This window comes from Protopterus annectens, chromosome 2.part1 (genome assembly GCF_019279795.1).
Source record: "Protopterus annectens isolate FY-2018-M chromosome 2.part1, PAN1.0, whole genome shotgun sequence".
Lineage (NCBI taxonomy): Eukaryota > Metazoa > Chordata > Ceratodontiformes > Protopteridae > Protopterus > Protopterus annectens.
Window position 1 is genome coordinate 1,920,259,040 of NC_056729.1, and position 25,996 is coordinate 1,920,285,035.

The window sequence follows — 25,996 nt, forward strand, 5'->3', positions numbered from 1 at the left end:
CAACAAATATTGCCAATATACTGGCCGACAAATTCAGTGCCAACTTTACCCCCCCCACCAAAGGACCAATCATAATACCAGTAGATTGCCAGACACTCAGTATTACTGCTGCATAGGTTAAAACAACACTCTCCAAGGCCAAGAATACAGGTTCTATGGGACATGACAGCATCCCTGGCTGTGTACTACATGAACTACAGAGTGAACTGGCACCTCACCTGTGTGCCCTGTTTAATCACAGGTTCACCTGAGGCTTTGTCCCTACCAAATGGCACACTGGTACAGTCATCCCTCTCCACAAAGGAGGAGTGACTACAGACCCTGGGAACTATTGTCCCATTAACCTGACGAGTCTGATATGCAAAGCTATGGAACACATCATCATGGACCTATTATACAATTCTTCCTCTAAAACATGCATGCTGATTGGCCAGCCAACCAGCGTGCCCGTTGTAAATCCCTCAATATACTAACGGAAAAAGGTCCAGTCGCCCGGACTTTTTCCGTTAGTATAAAACACTGTCTTGCTATGTTAAAAGAGTTTAACATAGCGACACAGGTTTAAAAAAAGCAACGCAGATCTCCGTTGCTTTTTTTAAAGCTGTCTCGCTATGTTAAACTCCTTTAACATAGCGACACAGTGTGTAAAAAGCAACAGAGATCTTGTGATCTCCGTTGCTTTTTTTTAAACCTGTCTCGCTATGTTAAACCCATTTAACATAGCGAGACAATAGCGAGACAGTAAAAAGCAACGGAGATCTTGCGTTCTCCGTTGCTTTTGCCCACAGCTCTGATGTACTGCGTAGGCATGCGCAGTACATCAGAACTGCCGCGGAATACCAGACAGCTGCGGAAGGGCAGCAAAGAGGCATTATACAATGCCATTATTTAAGAAAAGTAATTATTTCTTTTCTTAAATAATGTCATTGTATAATAGCAATAACCCACTTCTGGGTGTGGGTAATGCGGGATTTAACCACGGTTGTCTTTATTCGCCCTCGGGACCAAACCATGCCAACAGTGGTTAAATCCCACATTACCCACACCCAGGTGTGGGTTATTGCTATAATAAACAAGGATATGGGGAATCTTTAAACTTTGGATCCCACACAGTCTGGTTTTGTGAAGGGTAGATCATGCCTGCTCAACTTGGTCAACTTCTTTGAGTCAGTTACCAGAGCTGTGGATGAAGGCAAGGTGGTTCATATAGCCTACCTTGATCTGGCCAAGGCCTTTGATTCCATTCCCCACTTAGGAATCCTACAAAAACTCACTAAGCTAGGCATCAACCCCTATATCACTAGGTGGTTTGCAAACTGGCTCACAGGCAGAACTCACAGTGTGAAATTAGCTGACTCCATGTCAGAATGCAGATGAGTCACGAGTGGAGTCCCACAGAGTTTGGTCCTAGGTCCTCTCCTGTTTGGTATCTACTTCTCTGAAGTCCAGGCCAACACAAAGGGATTCTGGCTGACAAAGTTCGCAGATGATTGCAAGTTGGGAGCTATCATTAACTCCCGAGTGATGTTGACATTCTACAGAAAGGCCTCACTGAGACCAATGACTGATGTCGAACCATAGCCTTAAGCACAATGCCAAAAAATGTGTCATCATCCCCTTTGGGAAAACCCCAGTTCCCATGAATTAGCATATCAATGGTAGTCACATTGAACACAGAAGGTATTATAAGAGATCTGGGAACACAAGTTGACAGCAACCTCTCTTTTGACCACCACATTGCCACTGTTGTCAGAAAGTCCTTCTATGTGGCACATATCATTACTAAGGGTTTTGCAAACAGGAAGAAATAGGTCATTGTCTTCCTCTACTCTTCTCTCATTAGGCTAATCACTGAGTACAATGCCCCATTTGGCATGCACCTCACTAAACACCTGCAACAACTGGAGAAGCCACAAAAGTACCTCACAAAGAGGATCCCAGGCCTTAAAAAATTGTCCTATATGGACAGACTAAAAAAAACTCCGCCTATTCTCTGTCTCATATCGCCTACTTAGAGGCGATCTCTGCTTGACTTACAAAGCCATGCCTGACCCAGCTCTGTAAAAAAATGTTACATCTAACGAAATCCCAATCCCTCTGCACCACATGCTCCAGAGACCTCAGCCTCATTACCACAATCAATAGAACATGCTGGAATGACAGGTTCATAACCCAGAGACTGCCTATGCTATGGAATAGACTTCCCATACATGTCAAGCAGAGCACCTCACTGGCCCTCTTGAAGAGAAATCTTCATGAGTGGATGCAAAATAGAAAATTCACCCCAGGGATCACTCCAGTGGCTTTACTCGACAGAGACACTGGGAACTAAGGTCGGGTGGCACAATCTCAGGTAATCCTATGGGCTAGTCTTGTAAAGGCCCCAGGGCCATTAGCCTAGTAGACACCTATGAACCTATGAACATATTTAATAAATGACAATAAAATCTTTGGTACTAAATATACTATCTTGATTCATTATAAATAATTATGAATAACTATTGCAATTAGGCACTGTTCAAATCCCTAAATAATTATATAGATGAATGTGTGAATTAAATATTAGATTTATTATTTTTCAACATATAATTTATTTATATAAAACTCATAGTTAAGACCAGTAGCATATCTGGGGAGGGGTGAGAAGGGCAACTGTCTGGGTGCAAATTATTGGGAGATGCAAAATGCAGATCATAATCTCTCAATGCAATGCCAGCTTTTAAAAGCCAGTATTGCATTTGCAGTCAGACCTATTCACTGTAGCACTCCATGTGTGATCTAAACTGTAACAATTGTTTGATACATTGTAGCAAGCAGTTTGCTAAAGTTTAAAAACAATAACTAAAACCTCATTGCTGTAGTGATCCGTGCAGGCAGGGTATAAACTGTAGCAAATATTCAGAAAACACCAAAAACAAGAAGCAGTCAAGTAATAGGATGAAAAAGATAATCCATTTAATACATCCGTCCTGGTACCTCGGCAAGTCGCCTTCAGTGGAACAAATAACCATACAAACACATCCTCTTTTTATATACTCATCAATTAATCCATTAAATTACTATTTCATTACATCATTAACCCTTGTGATGCTAACACTTCAAATACAATCAGCAAACCACTTTATATAAAGCAATACATACTCATTGCATATTTTTATGAAATACTTAATGCTGATTTTTTACTAGCAAGGATGTTAAAAAGTCAACAGTTAAGAAAACCCGTCATCCGTACATTTATATCATCCCTAAAATTCATAAGAGCATGACGAATCCGCCAGGAAGGCCAATTATTTCTGGTGTGGGCTCTTTTGTTGAAAGGGTGAATAAATTTTTGGATTTTCATTTTAAAAAGTACCTTCCTAAAGTTTGTTCCCATGTAAGAAGTACTCAAGATGTATGTCAAGCACTGTGTGGGGTAGAGTGGAAAGAGGACTATTATTGGGTGACAGTTGATGTTTCATCTTTATATACCACCATTAACAAGAGATGGGGTTTAGAAGCCATGGAGAAAATGATGGGCGGAGGACCTCGTACTATGTTTGTTATGTTTGTTGGAGTTCAGTTTGACACATAATTATTTTATGTGGAAGAAGGACTTCTTTCTACAAGTTAAGGGGACTGCTATGGGTGCAGCCTTTGCATCTACATATGCAGTAATATACATGGGTGAATTTGAAAAAGAATTTATGTTTCAAAGTAATTTTTTTATGAATAATGTTGTCTTTTATAGACGTTACATTGATGATCTTATTTTTGTTTGTAGGGGTGATGTGTCCTTGTTTGAGAAATTTATGAAACATCTGAATGATAACAAACATGAGTTAAGATTTATTGCATAAAGTTCTCTTAGTAATATATCATTCTTGGATGTAGAATTTTATATAGGGAAGGATAATTTGATACAACATAAACCTTTTAGGAAATCAACTGCGGTGAACAATTTTTTGCATGCAACCAGTATGCATCCAACCCACCTGATTAATGAACTACCTGAAGGGGAATTTAAGAGAATTTTAAGGATCACCTCGGACCCAGATTTATGGGAAGAAGCTTGTGACGAAATCTTTACCAGACTCTCATCTAAAGGGTATGAGAGTACTGCACTTTTAGGCATTAAGAACAGGCTATGTAGAGTTAAAACTTTAAGAAGGGGTGCGTATTATAGTGATCGTTGTCAGTTGTCGGTTGTATCTGCACAAGAAGATATATTTTTTGTATCTAGATTTTCTGATTTTTCAATTGTTGTTGAAAAACTTCTTAAAGAATTGTGGCATGTTGTTTGTGATGACATAAATGTTGGATATTTATTTCCTAGGTCTATCACATTTTCATACAGTAGGTACAATAATTTAAAAGAAGTTTTGAATAGAAAATTGGAATATTCTACTGATGTGAATGTTGGCATGCACTGTTGTGGCTGTTTGGTTTGTGACAAGGTAAAAAATTTGCATGGAATGAAAATAAATGGCAAAAGGTATTTAGCATATGAGAGGTTTGATTGCTTGTCATCTGGGGTGATATATATTTTGGGTTGTGATTGCATCACACCGTTATGGTATATAGGACAAACCACCAGGAAGGTTAAGGTTCATATTTTAGAGCATTTGGGAGATATTAGGAGGGGAAACATGGAAAATCCTGTGGCCTCTCATTTTATCAACACACATAATGGCAATATTGAGGGTTTTTCATTTAGTGTATTGGCCAGACCTCATTTCTGTGCAGGAAACTTTAAGACTGAACTAAGCAGGTTAGAATATAGAATGATTTTAGGGTATCATACATTGTACCCCATAGGAATGAATTTAGATAGTGGCATTATAGTGTAAAAATTATAGTAGTGTTGAAGTACTTAGGTTATATTATGAAATTTGAATGAACTTATATGTATTTAAATTCTTTATATGTTTATTTATTGTATACAGTTTAATATTTAGTGAATATTTAATGAATGTTCTATATTATATAATATGTGGTAAATAATCTATGAAATTTGAATGAACTAATATGCATTTAAATATATTTTAAATACATCTTGTATTGTCTTCTACACAGTTCAGCATTAAGTATTTCATAAAAGTATACAATGAGTATGTATTGCTTTACATAAAGTGGTTTGCTGATTGTATTTGAAGTGTTAGCATCACAAGGGTTACTGATGTAATGAAATAGTAATTTAATGTGTTAATTGATGAGTATATAAAAAGAGGATGTGTTTGTATGGTTATTTGTTCCACTGAAGGCGACTTGCCGAGGTACCAGGACGGATGCATTAAATGGATTATCTTTTTCATCCTATTACTTGACTGCTTCTTGTTTTTGGTGTTTTCTGAATATTTGCTAGTGGCTTCTGGTGTTTTTCATTATAAACTGTAGCAACAGTATGCAATGTTTGTAGCAAGCAGTTTGCTACAGTTTAAAAAGTTTTTTTTTTTTTTTATTAAACTAAAACATTATGGTGCTACATGCAAGCTTTAGCAAAAGTTTGTTATATTTGTAGCAAATAGTTTGCTGCAGTTTAAAAGAAGATTTTTTTTAAATGAAATATGTTGAAGGAGAGTTTGGGGCAGGACACAGAAATGGGACCTGTATGGCTGGGGCAGGAAGGAAGTGAGGCATGTCATGCATCTGACCACCTGATTGGTGTGTCAGTAGAATGGACATCATTTATTTGGGCTCTTCAGTGGAAGAGCCTGGGGTAGATCTAACTGCAATAATCCAATCTCTTACAATGTAGCAATCAGCTTATTATAGTGAAGTGCTTTTGTTTTTGATCTTCACTTGAGAAACAGAGGGGATTGGGCACTGCTTTATAGAATCGACCCAGAGCATAGGGTGAACTACTTATGCTTCTGGTTAAGATCAAAAAGTTGAAGTGCTCTGCACTAAAAAGAAATTCTGATTCACTATTCAACTATAGCCCCAGAAACAGTCTTTGTAACATGAAAATGGAGGGACAACAGTTATTAAATTTTGCAAGAGTGGGCTGTCAACAGACCATGGAAACTTCAGTCTAATTAGTCTGATTATTCTAAGATGCAAAGTCATGGAATTAATTCTCATGGAAATGATCAGCAAAGGAAAGACATAGGCACCTTTCAGACATTGCACCCAACCCAGTTTGGCTTTATCAAGGGAAAATCATGCCTACTTAATCTGATAGGCTTATTTGAGAAGGTCACCAAAGCAATGGTTGTGGGGAAATTAGTGAATATCACCTACCTGGACATGGCTTAGGCATTCAATACAATATTCCACTCAGTTACAGTTGAAAAACTCACCAAACTGGGAATAAACCTACACATAACTGGTTGGATTGCCAGCTGGATCACAAACAGGTGAGAGAAATTCATGACTGGTGATACCACCTCTAACAACAGATTGGTCATCAGCATTACACCACAGGGATCCATGCTGGAACCATTCCAATTTGACATCTAGTTCAAGGAGGTAAAGGCTAATGTGAATTTTTTTTGGCTGAACACATTTTCACATGACTGCACATTGGAAGCTATGCTATCATGGATTGCTCCCATGTCACAAACATCTTACACAGGCAAATAACTGGTGCCTAAGTCACAGATTAAAACTCAATGCCAAGAAATTCATTATAGTGCCTTTTGGGAAATCTACCACCCTGGCTAAATATCGATAAGACACCCCTAAGAGTTGACCCAGTAGACTGGGATCTGGGAATATATGTATACAGTCATCTGGCCTTTGACCATGATGGGGCCAAGGTAGTAAGGAAATCATTCTATGTCACCCAACTTGTAAGCGCATGGCATCCACATTGAAGGAAGCCATACTGCCACTTTATTTGGCCCTTACCATATCCATCATTAAGTATAATGACCCCTTCAGCATGTACCCGAGCAAACATATGCAACACTTGGAATGCCAACAATGGTTCTTTACCAGGGAAATCCAGAGTATAAACACATTGTCCTATATGGATTGCCTTAAAGCCCTATCTGTATACTATCTCATACAGGTTACTGAGAGGTGTTCTATGTCTGGCATACAAGACATCCTCAGATCCAGCTTTGATGGACTTTTTGCAAATCCACAGAAAGAACAGCATCAGTTCTTTTTGGCTAAGTTTCTGGTGTCACAACAAAGGGATCCAATGTCTGTCAGCCTGGGTTGACATAAATGACAGACCATAATGCTTTTACAGATATGGTTTGCATTTGTCACCACTTGGTTTCTGGATACTGGCAAAAACTTTATCTATCTCCATAGTGTCTTTCCCAGACCATGCTAAGTTGTTTAACTCTCCACTATAACAAAAAATCACTCAAAACTACCAAAAGGTACTGCTGTTGAATGCTAGGAGCTTAAATAAAAAAGATCCACTCCTCACCCTGGACAATGCACACATATGTGCTGTCATGAAAACACGGTCCAGAATCATGGAAAGCATCCTAGCTATCAAAGGCTACAATGCCTTTCATACTTTTTGATCCTTCTCAGCTCAGGATAGAACAAAGGGATGAGGTGTCTCAGTGTTCATAAAGGACAAGTACATTGCTAGACTGGTCCAACAAAATGACTGTTTTGAGCTGCTCCATGTCCAACTAACCATAGGTGTCACCTCCTATCACATCCTTCCTAACTACAGAATCTCATTACACATCTCCTACCTAAACCTACTGGAATCTCTTAACATTACGCCTAACACCATAATTATGGGTGATGTCAACTGCCTCTCTATTAACTGGGATACCTATATGACCTACATTCACATGCACATAGGTTACTGGACTTTGTCAATGCAAACACCCTGGAGGAACTAGTTAGCTCCCCAGCTAAAGGTACAAATATACTAGACCTAGTACTCAAAAACATGGAGGATGCTGCTCCCTCCTGTGCACTACCTTCTACCTGATAATATCTGACTACAAAATGATCTCCTTTAGTATTAAAACTAAACTGAATCCCCCCAAACAATCTCCAAACATGTTAAAAACTTTACTAAGGTCAACTACCTCAAACTGAGTGACAGCTTATTAAACTTCCAAGCCCCTCCAAACTCAGATGATACTGAGGCCTACTCTGAGCTGTACACAAAAGCACTGCACCACATTCATAGCTGCATAGAGAAGGCAGTCCCTGTCCAAGTTAAACCTAAGATAACTACGAAAAATAAACCACCCTGGTGGATCTCTAGCAAAAACAGGCTATTCAAGAAAAGGAAAAAAAAATCCTCTGCAAAGCCAAGAAGAAACAGACAAAACAGTAAAAAAAGACACTCGCCTGTCTAAACAAGCAAACTTGAGAGCTGGTTAAATCTGCCAAAACAGACTATGAGGCAAAAATAGCCTCCCAGGTGAAGGATAACCATAACACCTTTTTTTAATTACGTTCATAACCTCAGTGGGAAACACTCAGCAACGTGCCAAGTTAATCATGAATGGCAGCACTTATACCCAAGCTGAAACTACAACAAACCTGCTGGCTGAAAAGTGCTATCAAACTTCACCCCCCATCACCTCCTACAACACCCAAAGAAATACCAGCAACCATCCACCTAGCAGTCTTTATGAGGGAACAGGTCCTTACTGTGCTCATTAAAGCCAAACCCCCCACCTCCAAGGGTCCTGACAAAATTTCAAGATGCTTCTTAAATGGTTTAAAGCAGAATATATCATGGTCACTAAAAGCCTTCTTTAACCATAGCCTCTTAATGGGCTTTATCCCAAAGGAATGGAAAAATGCAGCAGTCGTCCCTCTGCACAAGTGTGCCCATCAACTGACCCAGGGAACTATCGACCAATAAGCTTAACCAGTTTTATCTGCAAGGCCATAGAATCTTGGACCACAACAATAATGACCTAGGAACTCTCCTAACACTAGAGCAAACCCAATTTGGCTTTGTTAGAGGGATGTTGTGCCTTCTCATTCTAGTGGATTTCTTCAAAAAAGTCACCAGGGCCATGGATGAGGGTAAAATGATGGACACCACTTATCTAGACGTGGCCAAAGCTTTTGACACAATACCCTACTTGGGGATCAAAAATAAACATACTGAGTTAGGCATAAACTCTCTACATCATCAGATGGACAGCAAATTGGCTCACTGACAGGACACATATTGTCCAGATAGGTGCATCCACCTCCAATAAGAAACCTGTTATTAGCGGTGTCCCACAGATCTCAGTGTTGGGACCTTTCCTGTTTGGTATATACTTCTCTGAAGTGAAGGCCAGTGCTGTGGGCCTCTGGCTCACCAAGGTCATTGATAACTGTTACATTGGGAGCAATCACTGAATCCCCAAATGATGTTGATGCCCTACAAACAGACCTAAAAATGACAAACAATTGGTGCAAAAACCATACTCTGAGACTAAATGCTAAAAAATGTGTAAACGTATCTTTCATTAAATCAGACATCCCTGCAAATTATGATATTGATTGCACACCCCTAGATCCAGTGGTGAGTTACCTAGGAACATTGATAGATAGTAACCTAAACTTAAACTACCAGATAGCTATGGTAATGAAGAAATCTTTTTGTATGGCTCGACTTATAAGTAAAGGCATGGCATTAAGATCAACGGAGGTCATAGTCTCATTGTACTTAACCCTCATAAGGCCATAATTGAGTACAATGCTCCTGTCTTCATGTGCCTAACCAGGCACTTACACCATTTGGAATGGCACCAGAGATTTCTCACTAAAAAAATACAAAGTGTACAACATATGTCTTATGCAGATTGACTAAGGCTCCCACCCCTTTACTCTATCTCATATCCTTTATTGAGAGGAGACTTATGCCTGACTTACAAGGTATTCTGTGATCCAGCCCTGATAAAAATGTCACATATTTGCAAGAAAATTTATACTAGGGTTACTTGTGCCTGCACCTTATTTAGGAGTCTAACAGAACTTACTGGAGAGACAGATTCATATCACAAAGGCTACCAAATCTATGAAATACATTTTCCACCTTTGTAAAACAAACCCCATCCATCACTCTCTCCAAAAAGAATTTGGAAAAATAGATAGGGAATCATAAATTCACTTCCAGGGTATGCCTATGCCCTTATGGACATAGGTAGTCTGTAAAATGACTCAGGGCTCCAAAACCCAAGAAGACACTGCCCCGATACTACCCCATCCATTATGTCAGGAATTAAGATATAATGCTATCATATCTTGGGTGTTATTCAGTAAACTTGTAAAGGCTGTTGTGCCATTAGCTTAGTAATCACCTAGGAACTTATCAGAACTACTAGATCCAAGGGTTCAAATATTGCTTTTGATATAAGCAAGACATGCTGGAAAGACAGATATGTGTCTCCGAGGATCCCCATGATCTGGAACAGGGCCTCCATCTAAGTGAAGCTGAATCCATCCCTAAACTTATTTAAGTACAACCTTGACCGGTAGATGGGAAATTCACTGTGGGTCTGGACCCCATGTCTCCAATAGAGGCAGACAATAATGCCCAAGCTAACATAACTCCCCATATAACTTCTAGAAACTTCTTATATTATCATATCACTTCCTATTAAATGTGCATGGTACATAAGGAAATATTGGGTTGGATTGCACAGCTAGGCTTATAAAGGTCACTGTGGCCATTAGCATAGTATATAACTGGCTCTACTTCTAAAGCCCAACTCCCAGATGACTGACTTTCAAAATGCTGAGATGAAAATCACAAAAGTTCAGAAACCTGAAAGTTGATTTTCACTAGGGTAAGTAAATATGTGGCCAACTGTAAATGAAATGCACACCAAGGTAAGTAAAACCCACCTAGGTGGGGGGCTACCCCCACCACCCAATATGGGGAGGATGTGCTCCCCCACCCCCTAACTAAATATACCAACTCTAGGATCACACTACAGTGGAGAACAGGGCATGTTGGCCAAGTCACCTTCATACTTCTTGAAGCACCTACATTGGACATTGCAACTAATCATTAAATGGCCAGTAGCATTGACTGTGGATATTACACATTTGTCATGCAGTGGCAAATGGAAGAAATAGTTGGAGGGGTTCTTTGACAGAAAGCTGGATACCCACATCAGCCAGTTAGAGAACCTTACTCAAAGACTCTTGAGTTGTATGTCTGTCCTGCACTGGTACCTGCATCTATACCAGGCCCCAATGGTGATGGAGCACAGGACACTGATTATGCTCTCACCAGATCATGGCTGGCAGGGATTTCAGCTATGCAGCCCTTTTATCCTCATTCCTGGCGTTACTCACTCTTGTGTCTATGCCCACCCCTGTTTCCTGTCCAACCTTCCTCATTACCATTCCCTTTCCTCTGTGTGCATGATGTTTCCTGCTTCATTGTATTCCTACCCAACTGTGTCAGCAACTCCCCTGTCAGTCTCACCTGTATCCCTATTCTGTTTCTGTGCCATACTACATACTCTAGTCCTCTTTCCTTCTTCTGACTTCCCTTACTACCTCCCCTAACTTACCTTTTCACTCTCTCTCTCTTTACATATATACATATATTAAATAAGCAGCTCGTCAACAAAATAATCTAACCCAACTTCTTAACCCACATCCTGCTCATTCCTTTCCCTTTTACATCACTTTTCTATATTCCAATTTCCACCATTTTAGTTGGTCAAAAAACAGATGAGTGCACACAAACCAGGGTCTTTTATGACTTCTACATCAATTCTTCTTTTTCTTTTATTTTTCTATTTGGTTTTAAAACAATAAATAAACAAATAAATTAGAGAACAAACAACTATTTACATAGGTCCACAGCTGATCAATACATCAAAGTTATACATCAACAACAATTAATAATTTTCAAACAAGTCTTTAAGTTTAAGTCAAGATTTATATGAATATGTAATATTAGAAATGATCATCTTTATAGTGCGCCATTCACTACTGCAAAAAAAAAAAAATTCCATGGTAACAAATTAAACACTAGAGGGGGTAACTTTACTTTTCCAATTTTTAGTAATTACTTCTCTGACTATAGCAAGAGTAGACCAGAGAAGAGGCACTTGAGTTTTTGGAATTATCTCAGGAATCAGAGCATTAAATAAAGCTAAAGATTTAGAAATATTACATCCAACTGACCATGTAATTTGAATAACATTATTAATTTCTTTCTAAAAAGGGGAAATGACTTCACATTCATATACCATATGCATCTGATCAGATATTATTTCAGAATCACATCTCCAGCATTTTGTTAACACTGACAAAAAGCTCTGTGTAACAATTTCCAAGTGAAAATGTTCCATTATAATGAAGATTTAGTTTTATCTGTAGACTTTAATATTCATTTCTTGTATTCTTCAGAGAAGTCTTCATTATTAAACTTTGAGGAGTTATTCCAATAGGAATTGTTTAAATATGTGAAATCTAACTTAAGAATTTTATAAATCTGTGACAAATATGATTTATTTTTAATTGCATTATTATTGATATTTATTAAGAATTCCATTCATTTGTGGAATAATTTTTATCTATGTTAAATATCTTATTTATCTCTGTGTTCACAAAGTGTCTAAATATTTGTAAAGTTAACCAGTTCTCAGAAACCTGATTGTATTTGGACCTTACATTTTCAATAGTGTATCTATTGGTACCATTTAAGAATTGATGCCAATGAACAAAAATTGCTTTGCTGTTTGAATAGTAGAATTTTGTTTAACTTGTAAGTTTCTAAGCAGTCATTTGTATATGCAGTTGGAAACATGGAGAATATTAAGTCTTTAATACAATGGTTAGAATATATGAACCACTGGAAACAGGAAGTGATGCTATTTAAATAGAGAATTTGAGAAGAGGGTGTAAAACCATTTATGCAAACATATTTTAATTACCAGATAAAACTATTAGATACTATTTGTTTATGAAAGGTTATGATATATTTATTATTTACTAATAATACATTTCCATTTTGAATCATAAGATGAATTTATCCATAATCCTATAACTTTTACAATCATTGAAATAGCACGCAATTGAATATTAGGGAATCATATTCCACCATTACCCCAACCTTTCTTTGCCATTCAAACTAAATTCTTGGTTTTATTAGACTGCCAAAAAAGTAGAATATTATTTATCTTCTTCATCAAATTTTTTGGTGGACATAGTACTAAAGATTCTAAGACAAGCGATATTTTAAGGAGAATTACCATCTTAATAAGCATTAATCATTCTTCCATGGTAAAGAAGAATTTATTCCAATTTGTGACTAAAAATGTTATCAAAAACCTGTTGAAAGTTTGTTTGTATCATTTGTAGCATTTTACATCAGAAACCATACTGACACACTACTATATGCAAACATTAAGCATCCCTTATAATCTACCCGATCATTTTCAGTTAAACATTACATAGTTCATTTAAGTCATGTCTTCTTTTAAATCTCATTCCTCCCTTGTATGTATTGTTCCTATAATTCTTATTTTTTCCTATGTAGTTTGCTCCTACCATTTTCCAACTATCTCAGTCCCAGTTGTTTTATCTCTGTAAAGTATCATCAGCAAAGAGTTGAATCTTTAGTTCAAAATCTCCTATTTTGATACCATTGATATTCTTATTGGCTCTAATAATATTAGCAAAGTTTTCTATAGCTAATGAAAAAAGTAAATGTGCTAATAGGCAGCCTTGCTTTGTGCCTTTTTGCAATATAAAGGAATTAGAAAGAAAATAACCTATTTTGACATAAGCATAAGAGTTGTATAACTTAGAAATGAATGCAATTAGCTCAGTTGAGAAATTATACACTTTATGCATTTTAAACAGGTACGTCCAATTAACTGAGTCAAAAGCCTTATCTAAACTGAGACTAATAATACAAAGTTCTTTTTATTTTTATTTGCATAGTCTATTAATTTATGTATCATATTATGTTATATTACCCTGTACTTATCTATTTAAAATAAGCCAAGCTTGATTATTGTTAATTAGTTTAGGTATAAGTAGATTAATTCTGCTAGCTAAAATAGGCATGAACATCTTATAGTCCACATTTAAAAGCGAAATGGGTCTGTATGATGAACAGTTTGTAGGATCCTTATCTTGCTTTAAAATAGGTGATATGAGGGTTATTTCTATGAATGGGGACTTCAGCAGTTGTTTCTATTTCTCTATAGACGTTATCCAATATTTTAACTGCATCATCCGGTAGCATTTTATATAGTTCTAGTATAAGACCATCTAAGCCTGGTGCCTTATTGATTTTTTTTTTTTTTTTACTTTTTATTTGATCTTTTATATCTATGTTAAGCACTGTTATAATTGAGTGGAAGAGAAAACTATATACATTGGTGAACTCATATTAGATTCCAGGGGTTAGAGCTAAAGATGCAAATAAATATTTAGATACTATAGCCTATTACATGAAAGATGAAGTCACAATGGCTGGCGATTTCAATTGTATTTTGTCAGACAAAGATTCCACTGCAGATAGAAAGCTGCGAATCATATCTTCAGCCAAACACTTAATGAATTTTGCAAATATAATGAATTTAAAGGATATATATGAGCTAAGGAAAACAAACTAATTTTTCCATTATTCAGAAAGATATGGAATACAAACAAATATTGATAACATTTTTGTGTCAAACAATCAGTTATGACATATCTGAGAAGTCTCAATAGTTTCCTGTCCATTATTGGACCATAATGCTATAATCTTTAATATTACTTTAAAAATTGACAATGTACTGCACCACAGGAGATTACCAGCATACATGATTAAAATAAAAGGATTCAAGGATTGATATGTTAAAGTGATCAAGTATTTCCTAGAAATAAACATGAATGATGAAGTATCTTGACATTGTTATGTGGGATTCACTACAAGCTTACTTAAATGGAGAAGTTACAAGCTGGTATATTAGTAAAACAAGAGAAAGGGACAAAGAATTGAACACACTACAAACAAAAATTAACACACTAAAATTAAATTTAAAACAAAAAACACTATTAGTCAATCTAAACTTAAAAACTTAAATATAAAATATGTTGAAATTCTAAATCATAAAGTTTTAATAAACCTGGAAAAACTGAAACTTCAGGTATAGTCAGGTCAACACTAAGGGACTCTGGCTGACAAAGTTTGCAGATGACTGCAAACTGGGAGCCATTATTGAATCCCCAAATGATGTGGATACTCTACAAAAGGGCCTTACAGAAACAGATGCTTGGTGCCAGAGCCATGGGCTCAAGCTCAATGCCAAGAAATGTATTGTTATCCCCTTTGGGAAAAAACATGTATCCATGAATTACCATATAGGTGGCAGTACACTAAACACAGAAAGTGTGATAAGAGACTTAGGGACACAGGTGGACAGAGGTCTTACCTTCGATAACCACATCGCCACAACAGTCAGGAAATCCTTCTATGTGGCACACATCATGAAGGGCTTTTCATCCAGAAAAAAGGAGGTCATTGTCCCACTGTACTCATCCCTCATTAGACCCATTATAGAATACAACGCCCCATTTGGTATGTACCTCTCAAGACATCTGCAACAACTGGAAAGGCCTCAGAAATACCTCACTAAAAGAATCACAGGCCTAAAGCAGATGCCCTATGCTGACCGCCTTAAAAAACTCCAGCTATACTCTGTCGCATATCGTCTACTCAGAGGTGATCTCTGCTTAACATACAAGGCCATGTCAAACCCAGAGCTGTTGGACATGCTACACTTAAAGAAATCCCAATCCCTCAGAGCTACACGCTCCAGGGATCTAAACCTTGTCATCACAATAAACAAAACATGCTGGAAGGATAGGTTCCTGACCCAGAGACTCCCCAGACTCTGGAATAGATTGTCCATACATGTCAAGCAGAGTGCCTCTTTGGACCTCTTCAAGAGGAACCTTGACGATTGGATGGGAGAAAGGAAATTCACCCCAGGGATCACGTCAGTCGCCCTGCTAGACAGGGGTCCAGGAAAGTAAATAATGTGGGAAGAAATAGCCAGGGAATTGTTATGGCTAGGCTTGTATAGGCCCTAGGGCTGATAGCCTAGTACCAACCTATGAACCTATGAACCTATATTCAGTTAATCCTTTAAGCTTGCATAAACTTGCTCTTAGATCAAAGAAAATGAATAAACAAAATCATATCAAAGAAATTATAATACCTATAAATAATATAAATGATTCTTGAGGACTGTAAAATATTTTATCAAAATATAAATAATAATACAAATAATATAAATAACAATGATATAGTTGAAACTTCTTTATGGGAAAATATAAATAATAAATTTAAAAGTAAACAAATAAAAGCAACTGACAGACCATCACGTCTTCTTCTTGTTGCTACTGTGTGCATAACATCACACAGAAGCTCATCACGTTGCATCAAGAGGGATAAGCACAGTTTGTGCTCATCATTCTCTGTAGTTACACCTCAGTATTATCTGCTGTTTCCATAAGGCCTGCTGTACTTGCTAGCATAATATTTAATAAGCTCAACTCCCTGCACTCCTTTTCTTTGCTATACATCTTTAAAGAGCTGTAGGATTCATTTTACATTCACACAGTAAACAGAAGTGAACTGGCTATGAACATGCATGCAACATTTCTGAATCTTAGTTATTGTTCATAGGTTAATGCTAGGATAACTGCACTTGTGTGCTGTTTTAATCCTACCCAATTACTTCATGGGAGAATCAAACCCTGCCCCTTTTTCTATAAGGTAAACACCTTAACCATTATGCCAGTCTTTGAACATACCAAGCAATGATAACTTTTAACAAAGCTACAAATCAATTACTTATAGAGAACTGTAGTAGCACCACTCCTGCATCTTGGTTTTGCAATTAATTTCTTCTCTAGTTATACTCCTAATGTTAAAGTTGCAAGTAATTTGAAAAAGAAATGAAGATTATAACTATTTTTTATGTTATACTTTCACTGTTTCCTCAGTTATCCTCTGTGTTCATGTCCAGAAAATGATATCATGGTAGGTACAGGTCAATGATTTGCATACACTTGTAAAACATTCCGGATAAACAAAACAATGTGCATTTTTACAATCACAGCTGCTAACTTACACTATGATATTACTAATAAATCATCACATATATTTATGTTTTAATGCATAGTGTTCCACCTGCAAGACATAGTGCAAAGCCTGTCTTTGTAAGAAATAAGAAAGGGCTCAGTTCTACTGATGCATTTAACCTAGAAACATAGCAGTCAGTTTACACTCTTACATAGTGAGGCATTGTGGATTCACTCTTTTATGACGTTTTCAACTTCAAGAAAATGTTCATAGAGGAACATTTATTGAAAGACTAAAGTACAAGAGTAGCACACTTTTTGATCTATAATATGCAAGTCTGCATTAAATATGTTAGGGAGGTTGCATCTTTCCCTGAGTCTTTTATTTACACTTACAGTGGGATGTGAATCGGAGCAGTTTAACTGCCAGTTAAAACAGCAACTCTGATCTTAAAAGAAAAGTTAAGTGAGGCTTCCCATTAGCACTAAACTGTTGTGATCAGTTCTATGAACACTAATTTTTCCCAAGTGCATATATGTGTAAGAAAATCATAATAATCACCGAGGCAGTATTTGGTAACATTGTTTAAGATATTATTTCCTTTAGTTTTATCTTACAGCCTAGTTTAAATGTTTTAAATATGACTGGAGGGCAGAGCCCTGATTTATGATAAAGTAACTATTCTGAATCAACCCAGTGATGCATTCAGGGTTGGGTTTATTGCCATCAGTTCATATCTAATGCAAAGATAATCACTTACTAGATACTGAACTCTTCTTGCCCAATTTTCAAATTACTTTTAACTAGACAGCAATATTTTCTTCAACTGAGGTATAATCCAAAATAACGTGAATGAGTATTTTATAGCATTTTACTGTTACATTCAGATTATTTATCTGTATAGGGATGAAGTACTTTGTTATAATAAAATCACTTATTTCCTGGTGTTACATCTTTATTCATGCTCAGTAATACAATGAAAAAAATTAAGCTTACACCTGAATAAAAAGCTATACTATAGAATTGGCCTTATATATTCAGGTATCATTTTGTTTTGTAATGGTTGGATAAATATATAGCAATTTATTTGATGATAAGAATATAAATGTGTTTTGCACATATATGGTTTTGCTTCTTAACCATGTTTCTACATTTTTATGTTTTATTTAGACTTCTCTTGGAGCAGTGCTGGAACAGAGTTCATTACAGCATTTGTACAGAACAATGATAACTCAAATTTAGATGTTTCCCACTTGGTAATCACTGCCCTCAGTCCATCGACATCTGTTCAGGTCATCATATATAACACAAGTTTTGAAGCTGCCCTCACACTTGGAGAAGGAGAAACATCATTTGTCAACATCCCTGCCTTTGCAGAACTCCATGGTACCATATTTTCTTCTAACAACACCGTAATTGTAAGATCTGACAAACCAATCACTGTATCATCATTTAGCTATAAACCTGTAACAGCAGATTCTGCTGATATTTTCCCAGTGGATATCCTTGGTACAGAATATTATGTTTTTACTCCAATAGGAGGTTATGGGATGTCAGAGGTTGCAGTCATTAACTATAATCAGACCAATGAACTCCTGATCACAGTTGCAGGTGCTCTCATGTATAATGGAATAAATTACAATTCAGGAGATAACATAACCCTGGTGTTATCAGCATTCGAAGCCATTCAGTTACAAAGTACCACTGTCCTAACTGGAACTAGAATTCAGTCAGAGTATCGTGTTGCTGTATTGTCTGGGAGCAGCTGTGACACGTATAATGGTACCTGTGATGATATGTTTGAGCAGTTGCTTCCTGTAAATAAATGGGGAAAAAAATTCCTAGTAGCACCCATAGCTGTTCAAGGTTATACAGATATTGTCACTGTTGTAGCATCACAAAGAACTGAAATCAGTTACAGCACTGGAAACTGGAGTAACAGTACAGAACTTCATCAAGGGCAAAGTACAACAATCAGTCTGTCTTCATCTTCCTCCCTGTACCTCACTGCCACAGAACCAGTTATGGTAATGTATACCTTTACAGGTGGGAATTATAATGGTTACACAGCAGAGCAATTCATAATGAACATCCTTCCATTTGAATCATTTTCCAGTTCCTATGTTATCAGCACAGAAAATAATTTCAATAACTACATTCAGCTGGTTGCTAAAGCATCAGTGATTTCTGAAATTTTGCAGAGCAACAATATTCTCTCAAATGTCAGCATACAAGGCAATGTTCCTATGACTGATTTTGCTTGGGCAAACATTGAACTCGGGCAAAGAAACCAAAGCTTCATTATAAAACACTGCTCAGCATTTGCAGTCTATATGTATGGAACCTTGAGCTTTACAGGCTTTGGAACCACTGCACTGGCTATGAATGGTACGTATTTATATATATATATATATATATATATATATATATATATATATATATATTTTGCCTTTACTTATTTATATCTGTATTCATACTTTCCTTGTTGCATAAAGAGTACAGCAGATTAGACATGTTTGTCTCTAGACTTGAAGGTTCAAGAATAACAAAACTTAGAGAAAAAATACATTTACTGATAGTGATACAGTACTTGCTTACATGATAGTTGAAAAGACTACAAATTTTGGTCGAGTGTGTGTGTGTGTGTTTGTGTGTGTGTGTGTGTGTGTGTGTGTGTGTGTGTGTGTGTGTGTGTGTGTGTGTGTGTGTGTGTGTGTGTGTGAGTGTGTGTGTGTGTGTGTGTGTGTGTGTGTGTGTGTGTGTGTGTGTGTGTGTATAAAGAACTGTAAAACCAAACTAGAAAATGTTTATGCTATATGCCGATTCCACTCTAATATTTGGAAAAAAACAAACCAGTTAAGTGCCAGGATGATGCATGACCTGTCCTTAATAGATGATAAGCATCCCCTGCTAAAGTTGTTAAGGTCAGGTTCTACATTAGGCAATAAAATCTGCTTGTACTGACCAGAAAATGACATCATCAGGAAAAAAAAAATTCTGCTTGCTGTGCATTCCAGTAGCGTATCCCTGAAATCCTGTAATGAACTTTGAAAGTTGCAAAAATAACAGGATTTGTGTTTGCATGTATTTTCTGAAGTATACAAACTCTGAAACTCCAATGCATGTCATTACTTAATGATTTCCATCCTCAGTGGTTTGTCTGAAAACCATAGATTTTATGAGGAACAAACCAAAAATATGAAGCAATAATCTGAGCATTCTTTTGAAACATGGACAGTGGAGAGGTATGAAAGTTTGGTTAAATGTGAGATATAGCATTGCACTGCCTTTCTGACAGCATCTGTTAAGTGTTCTACTGCTTTAAAACCCAGCAAAACACTTAAGTAGTAGCACATAGAACAGAGATAGCTCCATGCACTACAAAGAATTATAGTAATATCACCAATTATAATCCTAAATTATGTGCTGTCAACATGGATGCCAAGATTCACTTCCCGAGCTTCGCTATTGAGGTGAATTCCTTAACATCTGTGTCTCAAGCACATAATAAATGGTTTATGATGGGCAAGCCAGTCATAATCCTCTGTTATAGTTTTATTGTTTTCACTATTTATTTGAATTTCTGCTGCATGATAATGTTAAAACAATATAACCCATTCTTTTTCATAAAAATAATTTTTGAGTATTCTGCATTTGAAAATTTTGAAATAGTTTATGGAAGAATAAATCTTATAACTTTTATTGGTGACATTCCTACCACACATAAATACCTGTCAGAAGTCAGCAGTCCTGAGGAATGGATCTAGATGTGAATGCTGGAATACCTCCAAGTAAAATGATAATTTCTTATTTTATGTTTAGACATTTTCTGTATTCTTTTATTTATAGAAGAGATGTTTACTGTCAGAAAGGGGTAGTCTATAGGAGACATGAGGTAAAACACCAGAGAAAATATTTTTTGACAGTTTGCTTACTCACAACTGAGGAAAATATATTCTGTCAGAAAGCAGCTTTTATATGTATATGTAGATACAGTCTATTAGAGCATGGTTATCTGAAGAGGTTGTGTGATTCTGCAGTCTGCATATTAAAGATGTTCAAATGTTTGCTTGGTAACAAAACAAATTCTTGCATATTTTATATCTGGATTAGTTTAGTATCTCTTTGCGTCATGGGAGCTGTATGCATAATAGAGAAGGAGTAGTCTATAAACGAAAAAAAGCTGAAATGTCACACAGAAAGATATTTCAGAATGTTCTTTTCAGTTTATGTTAGTTGATCACAGTCAGGTGAGGTATGCATAACCATCTGTGTTATTTTCTACTACAGGTAGAGGGGTTCTGTAATTATAATGTGTTGAAATTCTTCAAAAATAATTCTTTGCATTTTTATGTCTCATCTAGTTTCTGTCAGTTTTTCCCAAATGAAAAGATATTTACTTTGCAAAAACTAGTTATTTTGATTGTTGTGTGAAAGAACCTGAAATACATAAAATAACCTCTGCATATTTAATGTGAGTCTTTTCCATGTTTTACAATCAGATGTACAATCTTAGTAAATATTTACTGTGAGGAATTATCTGTGTAAGATAGTATCAGAAATCCTTGATAAATTGCCAGTTGTATACTTGCTTGATCAAGATATTCACAGATATCATCTAGATATAATTGTTCTCACCTCTACACACATCACTAACTCTAAAATTAGACTTCTCCATCAAAAATGATCTGGATCCCACTAGGGTAGACAGCATGGTATGTGTACACTAAGAATCGTTTACTGGTGTACTGTATGGCTGAAAAGCACACCAATGGATGAGTGCATTATTGTGAGATGTGCAAAGGAAAGTTCTATATTTTCTGTTTTTGAATCTAACATTTATTTATTTACATGTCTTGTTAAAGCTATGCGGTTATAACTTAATAGGATAGCAGCTATCAATGTGATGGTTCTACTGAGAGACTGCAACTCTTAGGAAAGAATGTTGGAGATACCTGTAAGGCCATATTTGGGAGGAACAGCTTGCTTGATCTGAATCACACTGGAGAATTATTATCATTACTGAACTTCTATTTTAGCCATTGCTTAATCACTATGAATAGCACGCTCAAAGACAAGGATGTTCGTTAATGTACATGGTGTCAGTGCACCTTTGGGCGAAAGGCAGGTTATGGACATGGTAGTCTTGTCAGGATATCTGAAGCAATATGTTCTGCATACTCACATCAGGAGAGTTGCTGAGGTATTAGTCATTGCTTAATCGCTATGAATAGCACGCTCAAAGACAAGGATGTTCGTTAATGTACATGGTGTCAGTGCACCTTTGGGCCAAAGGCTGGTTATGGACTTGGTATTCCTATCATGATATCTGAAGCAATATGTTCTGTGCACTCACATCTAAGAGAGATGTTAAGGTACTAGTCAATGTGTTCCATTATTTTTGTTGAATGATCAGTTGCTCAGAAAAGAGAACAGTTTGGAAATTTGGCTACATGCATGTTTTACAGACTATAAATATTATCAACTGGTGCATACAATGAAAGGATGAAGATTGGTTGCAGATGACAAAGTGTGGTTCTGGGAGTGTTTATGCCAAAAGGTTTGGATTTTGATGGCAGAGTGTATGTGTGTGTGTGCGTGTGTGTGTATGTGTAGTAGTTTGATGGTTAGGGTTAGAATTAGGGGGATGAAAGGGGATAGATATAGCACTGTGCACATGTTGTTGTATGTGGTGTTTGTTCCACTGTTTTGTTTAGTGGCAGTCTTAACAAAAGTTATTTTTCTGAGGTAAGGTGTATATTTTAGGTTAGGAGCAGAGGCTGGGTTAGGGTAGTTGACATTAGTAATGTGTTACATGGAGATGATGCTGATTAAAAACATTTGCTAAGACAAAGGTCCAGGGTAGGATGTAATGATAGTTCATGAATCTATTGCTGAGTGCTATGGTTTGCATGCCATTTTTCTATTGTGTTTATGGTAGAAATAATAAAAATATACAGGTAAATAAGGAAGCGTTTGTATTATCAAAACAAAAAAGTGGCAGAAGTTTCTTTCGCATCATATCAAGAAGGAAGACAGTCCTTAGTCTGTTTCGAAAAGACTACAAGATAGTGCTGAAAAGGAGATGTTTTTATCTAATAGCTGATCATCTTATTTAGAAGAAACAGTACAGATTGTGTATTGCCCATTAACAATATGGATCAAGTTATTTGTCATAGCACAAGCAATGGGACGGGTAGCAGGAGTTTGCTACCACTGTCTGCATATATTTTCTGGACATAAGCAGGCAACTATACTCTAACCCTAAATATCAGCAAATACCTAGTCATACCTTATGCTTCCTTACTCTCCCTTCTTCACAAACTTCCTTAATTCCATCAGTTTCTGTCTTGTGGCTTTCTCTCTAAATATAACAAATGTCTGCTTTTCCCAAACAATTCCTGTTTTTGCAATACTACCTAAATTTAATTTCTATAAACTATCTGAATGTTAAATCATTTCATATAACATCTTTCTATTATTAACCAATGTATTTATATTATATCTAATTTCATCTAAATATTTAAACGGAAGTTGTATTTTTGTATTATTTTTTTCAGATGGTAAAATTATTGCTCTTAAAATATTTGTAATACTTTGGAGATTTTCTCCCTGGGCCTCTGCTGAAAATGGGTTCCCACCCAGTCAGACTTTCCCAGTAATCAAATGTCATTAAGAAAATAAATAAATAAATGCATAGATATGACTGCTTATCCCAGAATACCTTGGTCAGTCACTATAACAATGCTGCTTCTGTGGGACACTTCTCTACACCCCTTGGTCCCTATATTTTTATAGTGGCACTTGTATTCAGAGCATCAGCTTTTATTCAAACCCTTTTAAGGCAGTTCAAGACTCATGCCAGGGTATGCATTTTCTACTTGTCAAATTGGCATTTTCTGGGCAGGATGTAAAAGTGTCGATAATATTTGTGGAGTATACAAGCTTGGAACATAAAGGTCTTACATTTGTTGTTTTTGTATGATTTTGTTTTCTTCAGTTCAAGCAAATGTGCCATCCAGCATTTACCAAGACAGTTTCCTGCTGTGATTGAAACAGATGAGATAAAAATAAGCACCTTAAATTCAAAAGTATTGGTTCTCATCCAGAAAGAAAAGTGATCATCGAAGGGGAGGTAGAAAAAAACTGTGGTCTGCTTATTACAAGCAAAAGGAACAGCTACTTCAAGTGGATATTTTTCCCTTTGGTTGATCCCCAAATCTTATCATTTTAGCTTCCTCTTAAATTCTTATTAAACCCTTTCCATCCACAGAGGTACAAACCCTATGGTTCTTCTGTTCCTGTCATAATGATAGTCAGGAAATTGTATAGGTGAGCTGAACCATGGTAGAGATCAATATTTTCCAATTTATATCCTTATTCCTACTACTATGGATGTCACTTTTTTCCTTTCTTTTTTCCCCAACAACTTTGTACGTTCTTAAGTTGATCACTGTTACTGTAGCTTAAACTATATGGGTTATGTCCAGACATGATGGCTGACCAGCTTCCAAAGCTTCAAGGTAAGTTCCACAAGCCCAAACCATTAGCTCATGTTGAGCTGACTAAAAGTTACGTTTGAGCAACAAGCCCTTCTGTGCTTTCTTGCTGCTAAATAAAGTACTCTTCTGTTGCTGGGTAAATAAGTTCCCTTTAGGGCAAAACCCTTTCCCTCCATTTTTTTGTGACAGAAACGTGTGTGTGTGTATCTATATATATATATATATATATATATATATATATATATATATAGATTCACTTCATAACATTGAAATATCAAAATACTGAAACTCAAAACACTGAAAATAAAATACTCAAAATCAAAATACTGATACTCAAAATACTGAAACTCAAAAATAGAGAAACACATATTATTATAAAAAGCAACATAAATCATAACAATTTCTACCAAATATATGTGCAATCTTGGAGCATATATATATAATTAGCAGTGGGTGTGGGGGGGCTTGCCCTGCCCCTATTATGGTAGTAGAAATTGTTATGATATGTGTTTAAGCTGAGTTTACGCATAATATGTTGTGTACAATATTCCAGTTTTTAATATTCAAGTATTTTGGCTTTCTATGATTTCATCATTTTGTCATTTTCAGTATTTTGAAGTTTCAGTGTTATGAAGTAATCCATATATATATATATATATATATATATATATATATATATATATATATATAGATATATATATATATATATATATATATATATATGTTTGTGTGTGTGTATATATATATATTTATATATATATATATAAATGTCTGTGTGCATTTTATATATATATATATATATATATATATATATATATATAATTTATATCTATATCTAACCTATATCTAGGTAAGTAGCGATATATATATATATATATATATATATATATATATATATATATATATTAGTTAAGAAATAGTGTTTTTATTGATTGTCAAGTGACCTTTGTTTACATTTAAAAAAGATTTTTGCCATTGTCCTAAAAAGCTGTTAAAAAAATTTATTTTCATAGGAAAACTGGTGTTGTTTTACTTTTTGGGGAATGGATTAGTTAAGGTATTCTTTCTGTGCATTTTCAGGAAAAAAGTTGGTAACTTTTTGAAATGCCAGGACCCACTTCAGTGAGTCCTGAAATACACCGACTGAGTGGCTCTATAAACAAACTTGTATGTAACAAGAACAAGATGGCCATTTCTCAGGATATTCCATTTTCTCAAAGGTATGACAGTCTTAGACTTATATATATATATATATATATATATATATATATATATATATATATATATATAAATGTCTGTGTGTGCATTTTATATATATATATCTATATATATATATATATATATATATATATATATATATATATATATTAGTTAAGAAATAGTGTTTTTATTGATTGTCAAGTGACCTTTGTTTACATTTAAAAAAGATTCTTACTTTTTTTTGCCATTGTCCTAAAAAGCTGTTAAAAAAATTATATTTTCATAGGAAAACTGGTGTTGTTTTACTTTTTGGGGAATGGATTAGTTA

The 25,996-nt window shown here is 35.8% G+C and overlaps 1 protein-coding gene across 1 annotated transcript in view; it reads left to right on the forward strand.

Annotated features, from left to right (window-relative positions):
* The window catches only part of LOC122795068, a 471,006-nt gene that overhangs the window by 109,175 nt on the left and 335,835 nt on the right, over nt 1-25,996 (forward strand). The window contains exon 4 of the mRNA XM_044063643.1: nt 18,137-19,354. Within this exon, the coding sequence (XP_043919578.1) occupies nt 18,137-19,354 (1,218 nt within the window). The remainder of the gene's footprint in view (nt 1-18,136; nt 19,355-25,996) is intronic.